Source organism: Hemitrygon akajei, chromosome 3 (genome assembly GCF_048418815.1).
Source record: "Hemitrygon akajei chromosome 3, sHemAka1.3, whole genome shotgun sequence".
In the NCBI taxonomy this organism is placed as follows: Eukaryota; Metazoa; Chordata; class Chondrichthyes; order Myliobatiformes; family Dasyatidae; genus Hemitrygon; species Hemitrygon akajei.
Window position 1 is genome coordinate 102,151,160 of NC_133126.1, and position 25,277 is coordinate 102,176,436.

The 25,277-nt window shown below is 42.3% G+C and overlaps 1 protein-coding gene across 9 annotated transcripts in view; it reads right to left on the reverse strand.

Annotated features, from left to right (window-relative positions):
- The window catches only part of paplna (papilin a, proteoglycan-like sulfated glycoprotein), a 420,656-nt gene that overhangs the window by 75,643 nt on the left and 319,736 nt on the right, over positions 1-25,277 (reverse strand). For 6 of the 9 annotated variants that reach the window (XM_073040502.1, XM_073040505.1, XM_073040501.1 and 3 more), the window contains 5 exons: positions 23,043-23,250; positions 22,535-22,711; positions 15,578-15,751; positions 14,559-14,709; positions 13,516-13,602 (listed from right to left, as the gene is read on the reverse strand). In XM_073040502.1, coding sequence (XP_072896603.1) covers positions 13,516-13,602; positions 14,559-14,709; positions 15,578-15,751; positions 22,535-22,711; positions 23,043-23,250 — 797 coding nt within the window. The remainder of the gene's footprint in view (positions 1-13,515; positions 13,603-14,558; positions 14,710-15,577; positions 15,752-22,534; positions 22,712-23,042; positions 23,251-25,277) is intronic. The other 3 variants (XM_073040506.1, XM_073040508.1, XM_073040509.1) reach the window with 2 other exon arrangements.

Genomic DNA, 25,277 nt, shown 5'->3' on the forward strand with positions numbered 1-25,277 from the left:
AATAAGTACTCCTGTTTGAGTACTGTTGGGGCCTACCTGGGGGAAACAACAGTGGCCGTGCCTCTGGCACAGAGTCTGGCCCTGTGGCTCAGAAGGGTAGAGAAAGGAAGAGGAAAGCAGTAGTAGGGACTCTATAGTTAGGGGGTCAGACAGGTGACTCTGTGGACGCAGGAAAGAAACCCGGATTGTAGTTTGGCTCCCAGGTGCCAGGGTCTGGGATGTTTCTGATTGCGTCCAAGATATCCTGCGGAGGGAGGTAGAACAGCCAGAGGTCGTGGTACATATTGGGACCAATGACGTAGGTAGGAAAAGGGAAGCGGTCCTGAAAGAAGACTACAGGGAGTTAGGAAGGAAGTTGAAAAGCAGGACCTCAAAGGTAGTAATCTTGGGATTACTGCCTGTGCCACGCGACAGTGAGAATAGAAATAGAATGAGGTGGAGGATAAATGCGTGGCTGAGGGAATAGAGCAGGGGGCAGGGATTCATATTTCTGGATCATTGGGACCTCCTTTGGGGCAGGTGTGACCTGTACAAAAAGGACGGGTTGCACTTGAATCCCAGGGGGACCAACATCCTGGCGGGCAGGTTTGATAGAGCTGTTGGGGAGGGTTTAAACTAGTTTGGCAGGGGGATGGGAATCAGAATGTGAGTGCAGGGATTAAGGTAGAAGGACAAGGGCATGATGCTAAGAGTTCTGAGTTGATGAGGAAGGACAGGCAGGGGACGAAACATAATTGTAGCCAGGTAAGGGGTTGAAATGTGTCTATTTCAATGCTAGAAGTTTTTGGAACAAGGAGGATGAACTTAGAGCATGGATTAGTACATGGAACTACGATGTTGTGGCCATTACTGAAACTTGGTTGGAGGTAGGGCAGGATTGGATGATGTAGGTCCCGGGGTTCAGGTGTTTTAAAAAGAATAGGATGGGAGGTAGAAAAGCGCTGGGAGTGGCATTACTGGTCAGGGATAGTATCACGGCTATAGAAAGGGAGGACGCTGCAGAAGGAGTGTCCACTGAGTCGGTCTGGGTGGAAGTCAGAAATAGGATGGGATCAATCAATGTGCTGGGAGTAGTCTGTAGGCCCCCAAATAGCCCTCGGGACACCAAGGAGCAGATAAGTAGGCAGATTTTAGAATGGTGCACAAAATACAGGGTAGTAGTTATGGGTAATCTCAACTTCCCTCATATTGACTGGCACCTCCTGAGTGCAAGGGGGATAGATGGGGCTGAGTTCGTCAGGTGTGTTCAAGAAGGATTCCTGACACAGTATGTGGACCGGCCGATGAGAGGAAAGGCTATACTGGATCTAGTTCTGGGTAATGACTCTGGACAGGTGACAGACCTCTTGGTGGGGGAGCATTTTGGTGAGAGTGACCACAACTCCCTTAGCTTCAGCATAGCTATGGAAAGGGATAAAATCAGACAAAATGGTAAAGTGCTTAACTGGGGAAGGGTTAACTTCGAAGGGATGAGGCAGGAACTAGCGAGAGTAAATCAGAAACAGATGTTCAAAGGGGAAAGCACAGAAGTAATGTGGGAGTAGTTTAGGGACCACTTGAGCTGGGTTCAGCATAGGTTTGTCCCACTGAGGCAAGGAAAAAATGGTAGGAAAAGGGAACCGTGGCTGACGAAACACGTGAGGCAATTCGTCAAGAGGAAAAAGGAAGCATATGTTAGATATAAGAAGCAGGAAGTAGGAGGGGTTCATGAGAAATATAGGATAGCCAGGAAGGAGCTAAAGAAAGGACTTAGGAGAGCTCGAAGGGGGCGTGAGAAGGCCTTGGCACGTAGGACTAAGGAGAACCCCAAGGCGTTCTATGCGTATGTGAAGAATAGGAGGATGACGAGAACGATGGTGGGACCGCTAAAGGATAAAGAGGGCAACGTGTGCCTGGAGGCGGAGGAGGTTGGGGAGGTCCTAAATGAATACTTTGCTTCAGTATTCACAAGTGAAAAGGATCTTGATCAGGGTGAGGTTGAAATAGAGCAGGCCAATGTGGAGATTATGGAAGAAGAGGTGCTGGATCTTCTTAAGAACATCAAGATTGATAAATCCCCAGGGCCGGATATGATACACCCTAGGTTGTTGTGAGAATTGAGAGAAGAGATCGCTGGAGCATTAGTTATGATCTTTGAATCCTCTTTGGCTACAGGGGAAGTGCCAGAGGACTGGAGAATGGCAAATGTAGTTCCCTTGTTTAAAAAAGATAATAGGGAGAAACCTGGGAACTATAGACCAGTGAGTCTTACGTCAGTGACCTGCAAACTACTGGGAAGGATTCTTAAGGATAGGATCTACGAGCATTTGGAGAAGTACAGTCTACTCATGGATAGTCAACATAGCTTTGTGAAGGGAAGATCATGCCTCACGAGCCTGATTGAGTTTTTTGAAGAGGTAACAAAAGAAATTGATGAGGGTAGGGCAGTGGATGTGGTCTACATGGACTTTAGCAAGGCATTTGACAAGGTCCCTCGCGAGAAACTCATCCAGAAAGTCATGAGGCATGGGATAAGTGGAACCTTGGCTGTTTGGATAAAAAATTGGCTTAAAGGAAGAAAGCAAAGGGTAATTGTGGAAGGAAGGTATTCTGCCTGGAGGTCGGTGACTAGTGGAGTGCTGCAGGGATCTGTCCTGGGACCCCTGCTATTTGTGATATTTATAAATGACCTGGATATAGAGGCGGAAGGATGGGTGAGTAAGTTTGCGGATGACATGAAGATTGGAGGAGTTGTGAATGGAGCTGCAGGTTGTCAAAGGTTACAAGAGGATATAGACAGGCTGCAGAGTTGGGCAGAAAAATGGCAGATGGAGTTCAATCCAGATAAATGTGAGGTGATACATTTTGGAAGGACTGAGTACAGGATTAATAGTCAGTTACTTAAGAGTGTGGATGAACAAAGGGACCCTGGGGTTCAAATCCATACATCCCTCAAAGTCGCTGTGCAGGTTGATAGGATAGTTAAGAAGGCCTATGGGATGCTAGGCTTCATTAACAGGGGGATTGAGTTCAAGAGTAGAGAGGTCATGTTGCAATTCTACAAATCTCTGGTGAGACCACACTTAAGAGTATTGTGTTCATTTTTGGTCACCTCATTATAGGAAGGATGTGGAAGCTATGGAGAGGGTGCAGGGAGATTTACCAGGATGTTGCCTGGTTTGGAGAACAAGTCATATGAAGCAAGGTTAGCAGAGCTGGGATTTTTCTCTTTGGAGCGTAGAAGAATGAGAGGAGACTTGATAGAGGTCTACAAGATTATGAGAGGCATAGATAGGGTGGATAGTCAGTACCTGTTTCCCAGGGCACCAATAGCAAACACCAGAGGCCATATGTACAAAATTAAAGGAAGGAAGTTTAGGGGAGACATCAGGGGTAAGTTTTTTACACAAAGGGTTGTGAGTGCCTAGAATGACTTGCCAGGGATGGTGGTGGAGGCTAAAACATTAGGGGTATTTAAGAGCCTCTTGGACAGGCACATGGATGAAAGAAAAATAGAGGGTTATGGGGTAGTGTGGGTTTAGTACTTTTTTTTTAAGGATTATATGGGTCGGCACAACATGGAGGGCTGAAGGGCCTGTACTGTGCTGTAGTGTTCTATGGTTCCATGGTTTAAATTGAAAGCTTATATTGGAAACAGATGTTCTCAGGAAGTTATGGTAGGGTACAGGAACCGTGGTGTACAAAGGCTGTAGTAAATCTAGACAAGAAGAAAAGAAAAGCTTACAAAAGGTTCAGAGAGCTAGGTAATGTTAGAGATCTAGAAGATTATAAGGCTACTAGGAAGGAACTTAAGAAGGAAATTAGGAGAGCCAGAAGGGGCCATGAGAAGGCCTTGGCAGGCAGAATTAAGGAAAACCCCAAGGCATTCTACAAGTATGTGAAGAGCAGGAGGATAAGACGTGAAAGAATAGGACCTATCAAGTGTGACATTGGGAAAGTGTGTATGGAACCAGAAGAAATAGCAGAGGTTCTTAATGAATACTTCAGTATTCACTATGGAAAAGGATCTTAGTGATTGTAGTGATGACTTGCAGCAGACTGAAAAGCTTGATCATGTAGATATTAAGAAAGAGGATGTGCTGGAGCTTTTGGAAAGCATCAAGTTGGATAAGTTGCCAGGACCAGACAAAATGTACCCCAGACTACTGTGGGAGGCAAGGGAGAAGTTTGCTAAGCCTCTGGCGATGATCTTTGCATCATCATGGGGATAAGAGAGGTTCCGGAGGATTGGAGGGTTGCGGATGTTGTTCCTTTCAAGAAAGGGAGTAGAGATAGCCCAGGAAATTACAGACCAGTGAGTCTTACCTCAGTGGTTGGCAAGTTGATGGAGAAAATCCTGAGAGGCAGAATTTATGAACATTTGAAGAGGTATAATATGTTTAAGAGTAGTCAGCATGGCTTTGCAAAGGGCAGGTTGTGCCTTACGAGCCTGATTGAATTTGTTGAGGATGTGACTAAACACATTGATGAAGGAAGAGCAGTAGATGTAGTGTATATGGATTTCAACAAGGCATTTGATAAGGTACCCCATGCAAGGCTTACTGAGAAAGTAAGGAGGCATGGGATCCAAGGGGACATTGCTTTATGGATCCAGAACTGGCTTGCCCACAGAAGACAAAGAGTGGTTGTAGATGGGTCAAATTCTGCATGGAGGTCAGTTACTAGTGGTGTGCCTCAGGGATCAGTTCTGGGATCCTTACCCTTCGTGATTTTTATAAATGAGCTGGATGAGGAAGTGGAACGATGGGTTAGTAAGTTTGCTGATGACACAAAGGTTGGAGATGTTGTGGATAATGTGGAGGGCTGTCAGAGTTTACAGCAGGATATTGATAGGATGCAAAACTGGGCTGAGAAGTGGCAGATGGAGTTCAACCCAGATAAGTGTGAAGTGGTTCATTTTGGTAAATCAAGTATGATGACAGAATATAGTATTAATGGTAAGACTCTTGGCAGTGTGGAGGATCAGAGGGATCTTGGGGTAGGGGGACGTCATGCGATGACGTAGGATCGAGACGCGGGAACCCAGCTCTCCCGTAAAAAATCAGTAAATTAATGTTTAAGTGAAGAAAAGTTAGTCAATACTTTCTAAAAGTTACTTATAAACTACTCCGGACTGTTTCAAGTTATGCCTCACAAACAAAAGATGAAGAAAACTACTACCGTGAAGACAACACAAGTTGGAACAGAATCAAGGCCCACTTCTGCCAAAGAACCGCGGGCTCAGGTACATTTCACCTCCGGCGATACAGAACAGGAAACTGCGGCAACATCGACCATTTCTAAAGAAAAAGACCAACGAGAACTGCGCAAACGTGAAGGAAGGAGCATGCATAAACGAGAGCAACCAGAACTACAAATCCCAGTTACGACTGAAACCGAAAGTGAAAGTGAATCTGAGGGAGATTCAGATTCTCTGGAAAAATCAGACGAAGATGGAGGTAAAAGTTTTTCTGGAAATATAGAAAAGACTTTGATGCAAATAATGCGTAAATTAGAAAAATTAAACGCATTAAAAGTAATTAAAAAATGATAAATATGGAGATTATGTTTGATAAAATGACAAAAAGACAGGAAAAAATGGAGAAGAGAATTATAGATTTGGAAGCTACAACGGAAGACATGGTTGAAAGAATGAATAAAATGGAAGATGATATTACTGCCTGGACATCAGAAAGAAAACAATTGTTGGAAAAAATGGATAAGCTTGAAAATTTTAGTAGACGAAACAATATTAAAATTGTTGGACTTAAGGAAGATATAGAAGGAGAAGATCCAATAAATTTTTTTCAAAAATGGATCCCTGAAAAATTGGAAATGGAAGGAGAAACTCTAATTGAAATTGAAAGGGTTCATAGAGCCTTAAGGTCAAGACCTCAAGCTGATCAAAATCCACGATCAATTTTGATAAAATGCTGAAGATACCAAGATAAAGAAAAGATCCTGAAGGTGGCTGCCCAATGTACCAAAAAGAGAAACGGGCCATTGATGATAGAAGGGAAAGCAGTTCTTTTCTATCCTGATATAAGTTATAACCTTTTGAAGAGAAAGAAGGAATTTAACCCGGCAAAAAAAGTTTTATGGGAAAAGGGTTATAAATTTATAATGCGTCACCCAGCAACACTGATAATTTTTTTGGAGGATGGAAAAAGAAGATTTTTTACCGATTATCGAGAAGCGGAGGAGTTCGCACAAAAACTCCCAATTATTCACTAACTACACATAGAGATTAGGTATTATTATAGATTGGAGTAACACAATTAAAAATAATGACTAATTTACTGAATTTTTTAATTTTTAATTTTAATGGGCTTAATGGACCGGTGAAAAGAAAAAGAATCTTAACATACATTAAAAAAGTGAAAATAGATATAGCTTTTTTACAAGAAACACACTTAACAGAAATAGAACATCAGAAATTAAAAAGAGACTGGGTTGGAAATGTTATTGCAGCTTCATTTAATTCAAAGGTGAGAGGAGTTGCAATTTTGGCTAATAAAAATTTACCAATTAAAATACAAAACATATTAATTGATTTGGTGGGGAGATATGTATATATATATATACATTGTCAAATTTTTTCAGAACTATGGATTCTTATGAATATTTATGCACCAAATGAAAATGATGTAAAATTTATACAAGAGGTCTTTTTGAATTTGGCTAATGCACATGACAAAATATTAATAGGTGGAGATTTTAACTTTTGTCTAGATCCAGTTTTAGACAGATCAACAAAGGTTGTCACAAAATCAAAAGTAGCAAAATTAACTCTATCATTGATGAAAGATTTAAATTTGATTGATATATGGAGAAGAATTAACCCAAAAGAAAGAGATTATTCATTTTATTCAAATAGACATAAAACATATTCAAGGATAGATTTTTTCCTATTATCAATGAATATTCAAGTCAGAGTGAAAAATATGGAATATAAAGCGAGAATATTGTCAGATCATTCTCCTTTGACAATGACAATGATAATGATAGATAAAGAGGAATCAATTTATAGATGGAGATTTAATTCAATTCTACTAAAACGTCAAGATTTTTGTGATTTTATGAAAAAGCAGATTCAGTTCTTTTTAGATACAAATTCACATTCAGTTGATGATAAATTTATATTGTGGGAAGCAATGAAGGCATATTTGAGAGGTCAGATAATAAGTTATACTTCTAAAATTAAGAAGGAATATATGATAGAAATAGATCAATTGGAAAAAGAGATTACAAAATTAGAAAAAGAATCTCAAAGATATATGACAGAAGAAAAACGAAGACAACTTATTAACAAGAAGTTACAATATAATACACTTCAGACAAATCGAACAGAAAAAGCAATTATGAGAACTAAACAAAGATATTATGAACTAGGTGAAAGATCACATAAGGTCCTTGCATGGCAGTTAAAAACAGACCAGACTTCTAAAATGATAAATGCAATTCGAACAAGAGTAAATAAAATTACTTATAAACCTTTAGAAATTAATGAAACTTTCAAGAATTTTTATTCTGAATTGTATAAATCAGAATCACAAAATGATAATGTCAAGACAGAAAGGTTTTTATCACGAATAACGCTTCCAAAATTGAATACGGAAGAACAGAAGGGATTAGATATGCCTTTTACATTAAAAGAGGTCGAAGAAGCTCTAGGATCATTTCAAAGTAATAAATCTCCAGGAGAAGATGGTTTTCCGCCTGAATTTTATAAAAAGTTTAAAGATTTATTAATTCCTCCTTTTATGGAGTTAACACATCAAGCGGAAAGAACGCATAAACTTCCAGAATCTTTTTCGACAGCTATTTTAATAGTATTGCCAAAAATAGAGATCTTTTAAAGCCAATATCATATAGACCTATTTCTTTGTTGAACACTGATTATAAAATAATAGCAAAAATTTTATCTAACAGATTATCTAAATACTTACCAAAATTAATACATATGGATCAAACAGGATTTATTAAAAATAGACAATCAGCAGATAATGTAACTCGGTTATTTAGTATAATTCATTTGGCTCAAAAGAGGGAGGAAATGAGTGTGGCAGTTGCTTTAGATGCAGAAAAAGCATTTGATAGATTGGAATGGGATTTTTTATTTAAGGTATTGGAAAAATATGGGGTAGGAGTATCTTTTATAAAATGGATTAAAACCTTAAATACTAATCCCAAAGCTAAAGTAGTGACAAATGGTCAAATTTCAACACCATTTCAGTTAACAAGGTCAACTAGGCAAGGTTGTCCATTATCACCTGCTTTACTTGTGTTGGCGATAGAACCATTAGCTGAATTAATTAGAATGGACCCAGATATTAAGGGTTTCAGAGTTAACCAGGAGGAATACAAGATTAACTTATTTGCTGATGATGTTCTGCTTTATTTAACAAACCCATTGCACTCGTTGCGTAAATTATCCTCTAGATTAGAAGAATATGGGAAAATATCAGGTTACAAAATAAATTGGGATAAAAGTGAAATTTTACCTCTTACTAAAGGAGATTATAGTCAATGTCGATTAATAACTCAATTTAGATGGCCAACAAACGGTATAAAATATTTAGGTATAAGAGTTGATAATGATATAAAGAACTTATATAAATTAAATTACTTAACATTATTGAAAAAAATTCAAGAAGATCTTGATAAATGGATGATATTACCAATAACATTAGTAGGTAGAGTAAATACCGTAAAAATGAATATATTCCCTAGACTACAATACTTATTCCAATCACTACCAATACAACTACCCCAGAAGTTTTTTCAAGAGTTAAATAAGTATGTGAGGAAGTTTCTTTGGAAAGGTAAGATGTCAAGAATATCGTTGGAAAAATTGACATGGAAATTTGATCTAGGAGGGTTACAACTTCCAAATTTTAAGAATTATTATAAAACAAATCAACTTAGATTTATTGCATCTTTTTTTGAGAAAGATAGACCGGCATGGATTAGAATAGAGCTAGATAAAATAGGAGAAAATACACCAGAAGATTTTATATATAAATGGGAATCTAAATGGATACGGGAAAAGAAAGAATCTCCTATATTAAAACATTTGATTGACTTATGGAATAAGATAAATGTTGATGATGAGACAAAGAAATCTTTATTAGCAAAGAGATCTTTAATTCAAAATAGACATTCCTTTTACAATGGATAATCAACTTTTATATAATTGGTTTCAAAAAGGGATTAGATATATATGAGTTTGTTTTGAAGGAGGTATATTAATGTCATTTGATCAATTAAAGAATAAATATAAAGTATCAAACAACACTTTTTTTTGTTACTTCCAATTAAGGGCTTATTTACGAGAAAAATTAGGTCAAACAATGTTATTGCCGAAATCTAATGAAATAGAAACTTTAATTCAAAAAGGAAAAACTAAAAAAATTATTTCTTGTATGTATAACTTGATTCAAAAACAGGCAATTAAACAAGGAATCCATAAGTCAAGACAAAAATGGGAAAATGACTTGAATATTAAAATTGAAGAAGCAAATTGGTCAAGACTATGTCTTGATAGTATGACAAATACAATAAATGTCCGGTTAAGATTAGTGCAATATAATTTTTTACATTAATTATATATTACACCACAGAAAATAAATAAATTAAATCCAAATTTATCCGATCAGTGTTTCCGATGTAACCAAGAAATCAATACTTTTTTACATTCTACTTGGTCTTGTTCTAAAATTCAACCTTTTTGGACAATTTAAATTAAGAGTTTTATTGGAACAAGTTATTGGAACACAACTTCCACATAATCCAATATTATTTTTATTAGGCGATATTGAAGGGATAAAATCGAAACCCAAATTGAATAAATATCAGAAAGAATTCACAAAAATTGCACTGGCAGTAGCCAAAAAGGCTATTGCAGTTACTTGGAAATCGGATTCATACTTAAGTATAGATCGTTGGAAGAATGAAATTTCCAGCTGTATTCCACTTGAAAAAATTACTTATAATTTAAGAGATAAATATGAAACATTTTTGAAAATTTGGTGCCCTTATTTACAAAAGACAGGATTAAATATATAGGTGCTCTGAAGAAAAAATAATTGGTTATTTGGGGAAAGAAATAAATAAATATACTAAAGATATTACGAACTCTGTGGAGGCACTCTCTCTTTTTTTTTCTTTTTCTTTTTTTCTATAGGGATGTTAGGGGGGAGGGGCTAAGGGGAGGGGGGAAGGGCATATATTTTTTTCTTTCTGTAATCATTTGAAAACTCAATAAAAAAAGTTTTTAAAAAAAGAGGGATCTTCGGGTCTGAGTCAATAGGACGCTCAACTCAGCTGCGCAGGTTGACTCTGTGGTTAAGAAGGCATATGGTGTATTGGCCTTCATCCATCGTGGAATTGAATTTAGGAGCCGAGAGGTAATGTTATAGACAATAGATAATAGACAATAGGTGCAGAAGTAGACTGTTCGGCCCTTCGAGCCTGCACCGCCATTCTGAGATCATGGCTGATCATCTACTATCAATACCCGGTTCCTGCCTTGTCCCCACATCCCTTGATTCCCCTATCCATAAGATACCTATCTAGCTCCTTCTTGAAAGCATCCAGAGAATTGGCCTCCACTGCCTTCCGAGGCAGTGCATTCCAGACCCCCACAACTCTCTGGGAGAAGAAGTTTTTCCTTAACTCTGTCCTAAATGAACTACCCCTTATTCTCAAACCATGCCCTCTGGTACTGGACTCTCCCAGCATCTGGAACATATTTCCTGCCTCTATCTTGTCCAATCCCTTAATAATCTTATATGTTGCAATCAGATCCCCTCTCAATCTCCTTAATTCCAGCGTGTACAAGCCCAGTCTCTCTAACCTCTCTGCGTAAGACAGTCCGGACATCCCAGGATTTAACCTTGTGAATCTACGCTGCACTTCCTCTACAGCCAGGATGTCCTTCCTTAACCCTGGAGACCAAAACTGTACACAATACTCCAGGTGTGGTCTCACCAGGGTCCTGTACAAATGCAAAAGGATTTCCTTGCTCTTGTACTCAATTCCCTTTGTAATAAAGGCCAACATTCCATTAGCCTTCTTCACTGCCTGCTGCACTTGCTTACTCACCTTCAGTGACTGATGAACAAGGACTCCTAGATCTCTTTGTATTTCTCCCTTACCTAACTCTACACTGTTCAGATAATAATCTGCCTTCCTGTTCTTACTCCCAAAGTGGATAACCTCACACTTATTCACATTAAACGTCATCTGCCAAGTATCTGCCCACTCACCCAGCCTATCCAAGTCACCATGAATTCTCCTAACATCCTCATCACATGTCACACTGCCACCCAGTTTAGTATCATCAGCAAACTTGCTGATGTTATTCTCAATGCCTTCATCTAAATCGTTGATGTAAATCGTAAACAGCTGTGGTCCCAATACCAAGCCCTGTGGCACCCCACTAGTCACCACCTGCCATTCCGAGAAACACCCATTCACCGCTACCCTTTGCTTTCTATCTGCCAACCAGTTTTCTATCCATGTCAGTATCTTCCCCCCAATGTCATGAGCTCTGATTTTATCCACCAATCTCCTATGTGGGACCTTATCAAATGCCTTCTGAAAATCAAGGTACACTACATCCACTGGATCTCCCTTGTCTAACTTCCTGGTTACATCCTCGAAAAACTCCAATAGAGTAGTCAAGCATGATTTACCCTTGGTAAATCCATGCTAGCTCGGCCCAATCCTATCACTGCTATCTAGATATGCCACTATTTCATCTTTAATAATGGACTCTAGCATCTTCCCCACTACTGATGTTAGGCTGACAGGATGATAGTTCTCTGTTTTCTCCCTCCCTCCTTTCTTAAAAAGTGGGATAACATTAGCCATTCTCCAATCCTCAGGAACTGATCCTGAATCTAAGGAACATTGGAAAATGATTACCAATGCATCTGCAATTTCCAGACCCACCTCCTTTAGTACCCTAGGATGCAGACCATCTGGACCTGGGGATTTGTTAGCCTTCAGTCCCATCAGTCTACTCATCACCGTTTCCCTCCTAATGTCAATCGTTTCATTTCCTCTGTTACCCTATGTCCTTGGCCCATCCATACATCTGGGAGATTGCTTGTGTTTTCCCTAGTGAAGACAGATCTAAAGTACTTATTAAATTCTTCTGCCATTTCTCTGTTTCCCATAACAATTTCACCCATTTCATTCTTCAAGGGCCCAACATTGTTCTTAACTATCTTCTTTCTCTTCACATACCTAAAAAACCTTTTGCTATCCTCCTTTATATTCCTGGCTAGCTTGTGTTCATACCTCATTTTTTTCTCCCCGTATTGCCTTTTTAGTTAAGTTCTGTTGTTCCTTAAAAATTTCCCAATCATCTGTCCTCCCACTCACCTTAGCTCTGTCATACTTCCTTTTTTTTAATGATATGCAATCTCTGACTTCCTTTGTCAACCACTGTGGCCCCTTTCCCCCCTTTGAATCCTTCCTTCTCCGGGGGATGAACTGATTTTGCACCTTGTGCATTATTCCCAAGAATACCTGCCATTGCTGTTCCACTGTCTTTTCTGCTAGGATATCCGTCCAGTTAACTTTGGCCAGCTCCTCCCTCATGGCTCCATAGTCTCCTTTGTTCAACTGCAACACTGACACCTCCGATCTGCTCTTATCCTTCTCAAATTGCAGATAAAAACTTATCATATTATGTTGCAGCTATATAGGGCCCTGGTCAGACCCCACTTGGAGTACTGTGCTCAGTTCTGGTAGCCTCACCACAGGAAGGATGTGGAAGCCATAGAAAGGGTGCAGAGAAGATTTACAAGGATGTTGCCTGGACTGGGGAGCACACCTTATGAAAACAGGTTGAGTGAAATTGACCTTTTCTCCTTGGAGTGAAGGAGGTTGAGAGGTGACCTGATAGAGGTGTACAAGATGATGAGAGGCATTGATAGTGTGGATAGTCAGAGGCTTTTTCCCAGGGCTGAAATGGTTGTCACGAGGACACAGTTTTATGGTGCAGGGGAGTAGGTACAGAGGAGATGTCAGGGGTAAGTTTTTTTACTCAGAGAGTGGTGAGTGCGTGGAATGATCTGCTGGCAACAGTGGTGGAGGCGGATATGATAGGGTCTTTTAAGAGGCTTTTAGATAGGTACATGGAGCTTAGTAAAATAGAGGTAAGACTAGTAATTTCTAAGGTAGGGACATGTTCAGCACAACTTTGTGGGCCGAAGGCCCTGTATTGTGCTGTAGGTTTTTCTCTGTTTCAGAAACACGATTCACTCGTGGTTACTGTCTGCATGATGCTTTTTTTCATTGCACACTGGGTGTTAGACATCTTTTTCCAGATGTATGGGATTTGCTTTTGGGTGCCTTTGTTTCGTGGCTGCCTGTAAGGAGATGAATCTCAAGGTTGTATAAGGTATACATACTTTGATAATAAATATACTTCGAGCACACAGATAACAATACACCCACAGGAGTGTTTCTTTCTTCCCCAGCTGTTTCACACAAGGAGTGAGGTCAGAAGGAACTACTTACCAGAGGGCGAGAGGGAATCAATGTGGGGAATGGTCACAAACTCTTCCTCTGGATCAAATCCGGTCGGATCTTGGAAACTCGGAACAACTTAAGGAATAAATGAAAAAGAATTTAACCAAGCATGCATGTGGGAAAGAGTGTGTGTGTGGCACTGTACGTATGTGTATGGGGGGGGGGGGTGTCACTGAACCTCGGCTCTCCATCATGTGTTGATGGTGAAGCGATCTGGCTTACTGTCACACTTCTCTCAACACCAGGACAGCAGGAAACTCTTGGCAGATAATGGCCAGTGTTGTCAGAGGTGTAACATAGGCGACAGTATATGCACAGCAGAATCCCACAAGCAGCACTGTCACTAACCTGATAATCAGCGGCAGAGATTTGCGGGGTTCCTGGGGAGACCTGCCTCAGCCTGTTGCCGTGTAAATGTCCAAGGCCATGCATGCAGTTTCTGTTTAATATCTCCCCAGCTACAGCCCCTCTGCTCCTCAGCCTTGGAATGGCACTGGGTCCACATGGAGTGAGAGAGGGCTGGTCAATTTCCCTCTCTGTGATAGGTAGGAAGTGAGAGTTAACTATCCCTATCATAGACCAAAACTCAAAACTCATCAGCCACACACCAGAGGGGGGAGTGATATTGTCAGGAAGGTTACCATAGGGACGTGAACAGCAGAGGGAGGAGAGTATGTGACCTTCAGGACAGATATGTACCCCTGATGCACCATCAATAACTCTAGGAGACTGGAAGTGAATGATAGGCTTTTATTAACAGCGAAAAGGGAGCACGACATGTCGAAGACTGAGGGAGGAGCAGTGCCCCAATCGCCTTTATACAGGGGTCTGTGGGAGGAGCCACAGGAGCAGTCAGCAGAGGGGCGTGTCCGGACAGGTATACATAGTTTACCACAACCCCTTGCACACAGAGCTCACAGGAACATGAAGAGTGCAGGCAGTGCATCTGATGCGGGATGCTTGCTCTTCCATGATGGAGGTGAGCCTGTGGCGAATGTGAGGACACGGGACATGCTGTGGACACAGCTCACCTTGCGGCAGGTAGCAGGGCTGGGTGTTGCAGACTTCCGTCTCGCGTGGGTACATCCTGGGGTCACACTTGCTCGGGTCCTGGTTGTTCCTGTCCTGGTCATAGCAGATAACCTGTCGCTTCCTGTGGCCCAATGCACAGCTCTTGGAGCACTGCGGGACAGTGACAGACATGGGTTACCCCAAGGGGACCTGGAACGGCTGTCCATCACATCAAGGGGACAGTGCCCACTCCACACTGAGACACACAGCTACAGTCAGCATCTCTTGCACCTGGGGTGACCATCCTCCCAGAACAAGCCTTACCACACCACCAGTCCAGCAACATGTCCTCCTACATCAAACATCCTTTTATTCCACAACTCAACAACCCTCCAAAAACAAAAACACCTGACCTGCAGCAACAATTCCCATCCCAAAGCACCCATCCTCCTGTTTTGTCCGAAAAACACTGTTAGATCCAACTGTTCTTTAGAGTTTAACAATTAACTATCTACATATATTCTAAGTAGATCTTTTATGCATATAATAGTTTATTTCCATGACTGGAAATACAAAGCATCATTCTGGAGAGCTCTGGATGTCTCTTTGCTCCGTATTACTTGAGTAAGTGCTTTCTCATTGGTTAACCTGCTATTGCAGTATTTGAATAATAGCTTCCCAATTGGTTAATTCTTATCTATAAATTTGAATGGCATTTCCCTTATGTCTGTGGAATAAAAACAGCTGTTCTGTGCTAGGTGCCATTCTAATCTCAGCTTTTTCTTCACTTGATATATCTCTGTCACTCTTTGTTCCAACTTCCCTTTGTTCTGTCAACTCTTAATAAAATGACTGTGATGCCTCTTTCCCAACTTCAGAATGAACCTTGGATTAAAATCGTCGGAATCCAAAAACACCCTCCTCCCACAACGCCAGAGATCGTGAGGAGGGATGATCCAAGGTGAGGCCCACAGCAGAAGTTATTATCCATCTTTCCTTCCCAAGATCAGCACCACCCATCCTAGAGCAGAGGACTCACCAGGCCCCAGGCACCAACGTGCCAGGAGAAGACACGGCAGTGATTCCGAATACAGGTCTGGATGGCAGCAGGCTTGGGCTGTGAGGAACAGGCCGAGTCTGGCAGCTGGCCCCCTTGCTGGGACATACAGGAGACTGGCCGTGACTGGAACCCTTCTCCACAGGACACTGAACACTGGGGTTGAAGGAGGATTCAACAATCAGAGAGGACAGAGCTCAGCAGCTCCTCCTGAGACACCCAATCTCTTCTCCCATCCACCACCCACACACATCTTTCCCAGCCCCAACACCTGACAATTCCCCAGGGCCTGACCAAGTGCACCCCCTGGACTTCAGAGAAGGCAGGAAATAAATCACAGAGGCCTTTGTAGAGATATTTGCTTCATCGCTGGCCACTGGTAAAGTTTCAGAAGGATAGAGGGTGGAGGGTTGCATTGATCATTGATCATAAGGACAGGCCAGTGAGCATGCCTTCAGTTGTAGGGAAATTACCTGAGGGATAAAGATCTACCATTACTCAGATAGGGAAGGCCTGATCAGGAACAGTCAGCAGAGTTTTGGAAGCTCATGCCTGATGAATCGTTTGGAGTTTTTCGAAAGGGTAACTTAAGGGATAGATGATGGTATGGCAGTGGATGTTGTACACATGGACTTTATTTCAGCCTCTGACAAGGTCATCCATGGGAGGCTGATCTGGAAGGTTAGGTTGCATTGGATACAGGAGTTGCTTGCAAGGTGGATTCAGAATTGGTCCAATGATAGGAAACAGAGGGAGATGCAGGTCACTTTTCCAACTGGAGCTTGTAACTAGTAGGATGCCTCAGGGGTCAGTGTTGGGCCCTCCATTATTCATTATATATGTCAATGACTTGGATAACAATCTACATGACACGATTAATAAGTTTGCCGATGATACTAACTTAGGAAAGCAGGTTACAATGAATCACGAGGAGATCTTGATCAGTTAGGAAGATGGGCTGAGGAATGGCAAATGGATTTCAACTTTGAGAAGACTAAGCTGATGCATTTTGGCATTCAAACCGGGATAAGACCTGTACAATAAATGGTGGGCACTGGGCAGTGTTGTGAACAGGGTAGGACCTGTACAGTAAATGGCGGGCACTGGGGAGTGTTGTGAACAGGGTAGGACCTGTACAGTAAATGGCGGGCACTGGGGAGTGTTGTGAACAGGGTAGGACCTGTACAGTAAATGGCGGGCACTGGGGAGTGTTGTGAACAGGGTAGGACCTGTACAGTAAATGGCGGGCACTGGGGAGTGTTGTGAACAGGGTAGGACCTGTACAGTAAATGGCGGGCACTGGGGAGTGTTGTGAACAGGGTAGGACCTGTACAGTAAATGGCGGGCACTGGGGAGTGTTGTGAACAGGGTAGGACCTGTACAGTAAATGGCGGGCACTGGGGAGTGTTGTGAACAGGGTAGGACCTGTACAGTAAATGGCGGGCACTGAGGAGTGTTGTGAACAGGGTAGGACCTGTACAGTAAATGGCGGGCACTGGGGAGTGTTGTGAACAGGGTAGGACCTGTACAGTAAATGGCGGGCACTGAGGAGTGTTGTGAACAGGGTAGGACCTGTACAGTAAATGGCGGGCACTGAGGAGTGTTGTGAACAGGGTAGGACCTGTACAATAAATGGCGGGCACTGAGGAGTGTTGTGAACAGGGTAGGACCTGTACAGTAAATGGCGGGCACTGGGGAGTGTTGTGAACAGGGTAGGACCTGTACAGTAAATGGCGGGCACTGGGGAGTGTTGTGAACAGGGTAGGACCTGTACAGTAAATGGCGGGCACTGGGGAGTGTTGTGAACAGGGTAGGACCTGTACAGTAAATGGCGGGCACTGGGGAGTGTTGTGAACAGGGTAGGACCTGTACAGTAAATGGCGGGCACTGGGGAGTGTTGTGAACAGGGTAGGACCTGTACAGTAAATGGCGGGCACTGGGGAGTGTTGTGAACAGGGTAGGACCTGTACAGTAAATGGCGGGCACTGGGGAGTGTTGTGAACGGAGGGAGCTGAGAAGTACAAAGTGCACAGTTCACTGCAAGTAAACAAGGTGGCGAAGAAGGCCATAACATTAAGTTTAGGATTACGGCCACCATGTTACTGTTACACAAGTCAATCATGAGGATGTGGTTAGAAAAACTGTTTAGATGGTGCATGCAAAATAGATTTATGTAGATTTAAACATTTAAATTTAAACAGATTTATTTATGCTATCTGGACTAGAGAGTCTGTGTCACAGGGAGAGGATGAGCGTGCTGAATCTTTATTCCTTGGAGTTCAAGAGACACTCATAGAGGGGTAACTTCAAATGTTTATTAAATCATTGGGATATGACACTAGGAGACATCTTTGTTACACAGAGGTTAGTGAGTACCTGGAAAGGGCTGCCAGAGGAAATGGAGGCACTTACATCCGGACAATGAAGATGCACACATTAGGGTGCTGTTCATTGACTACAGCTCTGCATTCCACACTATCATCCTCTCGAAACTAAGCAATAAGCTTAAAGACCTTGGCCTCAATACCTGCTTGTGCAACTGGATCCTCTATTTCCCAGCATGCAGACCCCAGTCAGTTTGGATTGGCAACAACATCTCCTCCACAATGTCCACCAGCACTGGTGCACCACAAGGCTGAGTGCTTAGCCCTCTGCTTTACTCCCTTTACACTTATGACTGTGTGGCTAAGTGCCACATTTAAGCTTGCTGACTAATGTTGCTGGCCAAATCAAAGGTGGTGACAAATGATCAAACAGGAGGGAGGTTGAAAATCTGGTTGAGTGGTGCTACAACACAACCTCTCACACAATATCAGTAAGACCAAGGAGCTGATTACTGACCCTAGGAGGAGGAAACTGGAGCCCACAAGCCAGTCCTTATTAGAGCATTGGAAATAGAGAGGGTCAGTAACTTTAGTCTACTTTTATCTACAATAAAGATAGGCAGCATGAAGTAAATGAGGTGCTCGAGGAATATAAAGAATGTAAAAAGAATCTTAAGAAAGAAATTAGAAATTAGAAAAGCAACAAGATACGAGGTTGCTTTGGCAAGTAAGGTGAATATAAATCCAAGGGGTTTCTACAGTTATATTAACAGCAAAAGGATAGTGAGGGATAAAATTGGTCCCTTAGAAAATCAGAGTGGACAGCTATGTGTGGAGCAAAAAGAGATGGGGAAGATTTTGAACAATTTCTTTTCTTCGGTATTCACTAAGGAGAAGGATATTGAATTTGTGAGGTAAGAGAAACAAGTATGGAAGTTATGGAAACTATGACGATTAAAGAAGAGGAAGTGATGGCGCTTTTAAGGAATATAAAAGTAGATAAATCTCCGGATCCTGACAGGATGTTCCCTAGGACCCTGAGGGAAGTTGGAGGATTGGCGTATCACTCATGTTGTTCCATTGTTTAAAAAGGATTCTAAGAGTAAACCTAGCAATTATAGGCCTGTAAGTTTGATGTCAGTGGTGGGTAAATTAATGGAAGTATTCTTAGAGATGGTATATATAATTATCTGGATAGACAGGGTCTGATTAGGAACAGTCAACGTGGATTTGTGCGTGGAAGGTCATGTTTGACAAAACATTGAATTTTTTGAAGAGGTTACTAGGAAAGTTGACGAGGGTAAAGCAGTGGATGTTCTCTATATGGACTTCAGTAAGGCCTTTGACAAAGTTCTGCACGGAAAGTTAGTTAGGATGATTCAATCGTTTGGTATTAATATTGAAGTAGTAAAAACGGATTCAACAGTGGCTGGATGGGAGATGCCAGAGAGTAGTGGCGGATAACTGTTTGTCAGGTTGGAGGCCGGTGACTAGTGATGTGCCTCAGGGATCTGTATTGGGTCCAATGTTGTTTGTCATATACATTAATGATCTGGATGATGGGGTGGTAAATTGGATTAGTAAGTATGCAGATGACACTAAGATAGGTGGCGTTGTGGATAATGAAGTAGGTTTTCAAAGCTTGCAGAGAGATTTAGGCCAGTTAGAAGAGTGGGCTGAAAGATGGCAGATGGAGTTTAATGCTGATAAGTGTGAGGTGCTACATTTTGGTAGTGATGCACCATCAATAACTCTAGGAGACTGGAAGTGAACAATAGACTTTTATTAACAGCGAAAAGGGAGCACGACATCTCGAAGACTGAGGGAGGAGCAGTGCCTCAATCGCCTTTATATAGGGGTCTGTGGGAGGAGCCACAGGAGCAGTCAGCAGCAGTCAGCAGAGGGGCGTGTCCAGACTGGTATACATAGTTTACCACAGGTAGGAATAATCAAAATAGAACATACATAGTAAATGGTAGGGCATTGAAGAATGCAGTAGAACAGAGTGATCTAGGAATAATGGTGCATAGTTCCCTGAAGGTGGAATCTCATGTGGATAGGGTGGTGAAGAAAGCTTTTGGCATGCTGCCCTTTATAAATCAGAGCATTGAGTATAGGAGTTGGGATGTAATGTTAAAATTGTACAAGGCGTTGGTAAGGCCAAATTTGGAGTATTGTGTACAGTTCTGGTCACCGACTTATAGGAAAGATGTCAACAAAATAGAGAGAGTACAGGGAAGATTTACTAGAATGTTTCCTGGGTTTCAGCACCTAAGTTACAGAGAAAGGTTGAACAAGTTAGGTCTTTATTCTTTGGAGTGTAGAAGGTTGAGGGGGAACTTGATAGAGGTATTTAAATGATGAGGGGCATAGATAGGGTTGACGTGGATAGGCTTTTTCCATTGAGAGTAGGGGAGATTCAAACAAGAGGACATGAGTTGAGAGTTAGGGGGCAAAAGTTTAGGGGTAACACGAGGGGGAACTTCTTTACTCAGAGAGTGGTAGCTGTGTGGAATGAGCTTCCAGTAGAAGTGGTAGAGGAAGGTTTGATACTGTCATTTAAAGTAAAATTGGATAGGTATATGGACAGGTAAGGAATGGAGGGTTATGGGCCGAGTGCAGGTTAGTGGGACTAGATGAGAGTAAGCATTCGGCATGAACTAGAAGGGCTGAGATGGTCTGTTTCCATGCTGTAATTGTTATATGGTTATATAGTCGTTGATGTTATCATTTCAAGGAATTTGTCCTGGACCAGCATGTAGGTGCTATCAGGAAGAGGGCACGGCAGCACCTTTATTTTCTTAGAGGTTTGAGAAGATTCCGCATGGCATCTAAAACCATGAGAAACTTCTGTAGATACCTGACTGGTTGCATCACGGCCTGGTATGGAAACACCAATTCCCAAGAACAGAACAGCCTATAGAAGGTAGTGGGTACAGCTCAGTCCATCAGAGGAAAGGCCCTCCCTACCTCTGAGCACATTCACAGGGAGCACTGTCAAAGAAGGCAGCATCCATCACCATCTGCACCATGCTCTTTTTTTTCCTCTGCCATCAGAAAGGAGGAACAGGAGCCTTAGGTCCCACATCATCAGGTTCAGGAACAGTTGTTACCCTTCAACTATCAGGCTCCTGAACCAGCATAGATAACTTCACTCACCTCAACACTGAACTGATTCCACAACCTTTTTTAATTGAGACTGAAACTTTGGCTGAGAGGTGCCTTAACAATAACCTCTTACTCAACGTCAGCAAGACCAAGGGGCTGATTATTGACTACAGGAGGAAACCAGAGATCGTGAGCCAGAACTCATCAGAGATTCAGAGATGGAGAGGGTCAGCATCTTTAAATTCCTCTGTGTTCTTATTTCAGAGGGTCTGTCCTGGACCGAGCACTTAAGTACAATTACAAAGAAAGCAGGGCAGCAAACTTCCTTAGGAATTTGTGAAGATTCAGCATGACATCTAAAACTTTGACAAACTGGAGGTTATATAGACTGGCTGTATCACAGCCTTGTATGGAAACACTAATGCCCTTAAATGGAAAATCCTACAAAAAGTAGTGTATATGGCCTAGTACATCACAGGTAAAGTTTTCCCCAGCACTGAGCACTGTACACGAAGTGTTGTTGCAGGAAAGGAGCATCCATCATCAGTGACAACCACTGTCCATGACGTGCTCTTTTCTCGCTGCTGCCATCGGGAAGGAAGTACAGGAGCTTCAAGACCCACACCACCAGGTCCAGGAGCAATTAATATCACTCAATCATCAAGGGGTTAACTTCACTGAAATATTCCTACAAAATATGGACTCACTTTCAAAGACTTTTCATCTCATGTTCTCAATATTTATTGCTTATTATTTATTTATCATTTCTTTCTTTTGTATTTGCACAGTTTGTTATCTTTTGCACACTGGTTGAACACTTAGATTTGTGTGGTCGTTCACGGATTCTATTACAGATATTCTATTATTGACTTCCCGAGTATGCCCACCTGAAAATGAATCTCAGGGTTGTATATGGTGGCATATGTACTGTGATAATAAAGTAACTTTGAACTTTGAACCTTGACTCACTTTCAAGGACTCTCCAACTCATGTTCTCAGTGTTGTCTTTTCACTATTTATTATTTTTATTATTTTTTGTTGTATTTGCAGTTTGTCTTCTTTTGTATATCTGTTGTTTGTTAACCTCTCTTTGTGTGGAATTTTTCATTGATTCTATTGTATTTCTTTGTTCTACTGTGAATGCCCGCAAGAAAGTGAAAGCCAGGGTGGCATACGTTGACATAACATACAGTACTTGGATAATAATTTGGACTTTGGTGGATGAGGGTACCATTGCAAACTTTTAAGAGGCGCTTGGATAGGTACATTGAGAGGAGAGCCTGGAGTGTAATGGGCCAAACAAGGGCAACTGGACCTACCAGGGAGGATGCTGTGGTCAGCATGGACCAGTTGGGCCCAAGGGCCTATTCCCATGTTGTATGACTCTATGATCCCTCTCCAATACAGACCCATACTCCATCCTCCCCTCCATAACTCCGCTTCCACTCCAGACCAAGACCTCCCACATGCTGACCCAGACACCCCCTTGCCCCTGCCCCGCACTCACCGATCCCCAGGCTCCGATGTACCAAGAGAACATGTCCCTGCAGCTCTGCAGCACACAGGTCTGGGTGCTGGTGGGCTTCGACTGGGAGGAACACGCAAAGTCCGGGAGTTGGCTACCTGATGGCGTCACACATGAGAGGGTCCTAGAGCGAAACCCCTCCCCACAGGTTACTGAGCACTGCAACACAGGAGATGGCATTGTCAGCTTCAGTGGCACTCTGCAACTGGGATCTGTGCAGCACATCTCCTGACCTGCAATGGCAGGGGGCCACTGAATAGTCATTGAAACCAACTAGAGAAACTGTATGAAGCACTGGAAGAGACATGGAGCCCAGGAAAAGAAGGGAGGTTGAATTGCCTGGGCTGGAGATGGCAGGGGCCTGTACCTGATTGGTGGGTTGTTGATGGATGGGACCCGTTCATGGGCGAGGCCAAATGAGGGACAGGGCCTGGGTGGGTCGGACCGGTTGATGGGAGGAACAGCAGCCTGTGCACTCTGCTTCACAAACCTGTGACCAGTGGCCGGTGCTCCAGCTCGCACACTGTCGCAGGTTGCACACCTGCTGCGAGGGTGGCTTTTCCCTGATGGCAGCACAGTCAGAATCGTCCCACACCAACTCTCTTCCACTGCTGTCCGAAAGGGAGCAGTACACAGAGCGTGTCTGCATCCCCCCTCCGCACGTCACTGAACACCTGCTCCAGCCGCCTGTCTTCCAGCTGCTCAATCCAACAAGAGAAAACATACATCACAGTGGCATGGGTGGTCAGGTGAGGGTAAGATACAACAGTGAAATAACTCTCCCTCCCACTGCTCTAACATCGTTCCCCCCCCCCCCCCACTTCATTGGCTCTTAAACTGTTACCATATTGTTAATAACTCCTCCACACTGGCTGATCGAAGGCCATGGTTGGGAACTTAACATCAAAAGATATACTTCCTATCGTAAGGACAGGCAAGAGGGCCTAGGGTCTGTTGGTGGCATGTCCCTGTTGGTAAGAGATGGAATTACATCTTTAGAAAAAGGTGACGTAGGGTCTGAGAATGTTGAATCTTTGTGCATGGAATTAAGAAACTGTAAGGGTAAAAAAATCCATTATGGGAATCATATATAGGCCTCCAAATAGTAGCCAAGATGTGGGGTTAAGATCACAAAAGGGAGCTGGAAAGGGCATGCAATAAGGGTAATGACACAACTGTAATGGGGGACTTCAATATGCAAGGGGATTGGGAAGATCAAGTTGGTGTCAGATCGCAAGAGTGTATTTGCCTACAAGGTGGCTTTTTAAAACAGTTTGTATTTGAACCTTCTCAGGGAAAAGCTATCTTAGATTGGGTGTTGTGTAATAATCTGGATCTTATTAGGGAGCTTAATGTAAAGGAACCCTTAGGAGGCAGTGATCAGAATATGATTGAATTCACACTGCAGTTTGAGAGGGAGAAGCACAAGTCACATGTATCAGTATCACAATGGAATAAAGGGAATTACAGAGACATGAGAGAGGAGCTTCCTATGTGGATTGGAGGGGATGATGGCAGGGATGAAGGTAGAGCAGAAATGGCTGAAGGATAGATATGTCCCACACAAAAAGTTGTTCTCAAATGGCAGGGCTAGGCAACCATGGCTGACAAAGGAAGTTAAGGACTGAATAAAAGCCAAGGAAAGGGAATATAAGGTAGCAAAAGTGAGCAGGATGTTGGATGATTGGGAAGCTTTTAAAATCTAACAAAAGGCAAGTAAAAAAAGCTATAAGTGAAAAGATGAAATATGAGGGCAAACTAGAGTCCTGCTAAATCCTGCTACAATATAAAGCAGGCTGCCAAAAGACCCACAGTCCTCAGAGCGATTACTGAAGAAATAATGAATGCATTGGTCATGATCTTTCAAGAATCACTTGATTCTGGCATGGTCCCAGAGGAGTGGAAGATTGCAAATCTCACTCCACTCTTTAAGAAGGGAAGAAGGCAAAAGAAAGGAAATTATAGGCCAGTTGGCCTAATCTCAGTGGTTGGGAAAGTGTTCCAGTCCATTATTAAGGATAAGGTTTCAAGGTATTTGGACACTGATGATAAAGTAAGTCAGTCAGCCTAGTTTCTATAAAGGAAAATCTTCCCTGACAAATCCGTGAGAGTTCTTCGAGGAAATAAGCAACAGGGTGGATGAAGGAAAGGCAGCGGATGTCATTTACTTGGATTTTCAGAAGGCCTCACACGAAACTGCTTAAGATAAAATCCTCTGGCATTGCATGATAGATACTGGCATGAATAGAGGAATATCTGACAGGCAGGAGGCAGTTAGTGAGATTAAAAAGAGCCTTTTTTGATTGGCTGCTGGTGCCTAGTAGTGTTTCTCAGGGGGTCAGTATTGGGACCGCTGTTTTTTACACTGTTTGTCAATGATTTAGATTAGGGGTCACCAGCCTTTTTAAGCCCAAGATCCCTTACCTCCACCTTAGTGAAAGGCAAGATCGACCTACTAAATCGTTTAGAGAAAAAACAGCTCAGGTTGTACTTCTAACTTGAGGCCTTTATTTGGGCTAATTGTATTTTAATTACATAAAATGCTTTTGTCAAATTTTCAAATTAATTTAACCAAGAAAACACTGTAACTAGCGTATCAAACAGGCCATAGCAGCATCGAGCTCATCCAATAACACCTTGAATAAGCGGTGCTGAAGCGCTTTTGCTCGAATCAGGTTTATCAGTTTGACCACCAGTGTCAGTACATGAGAAAAGACCACAACCT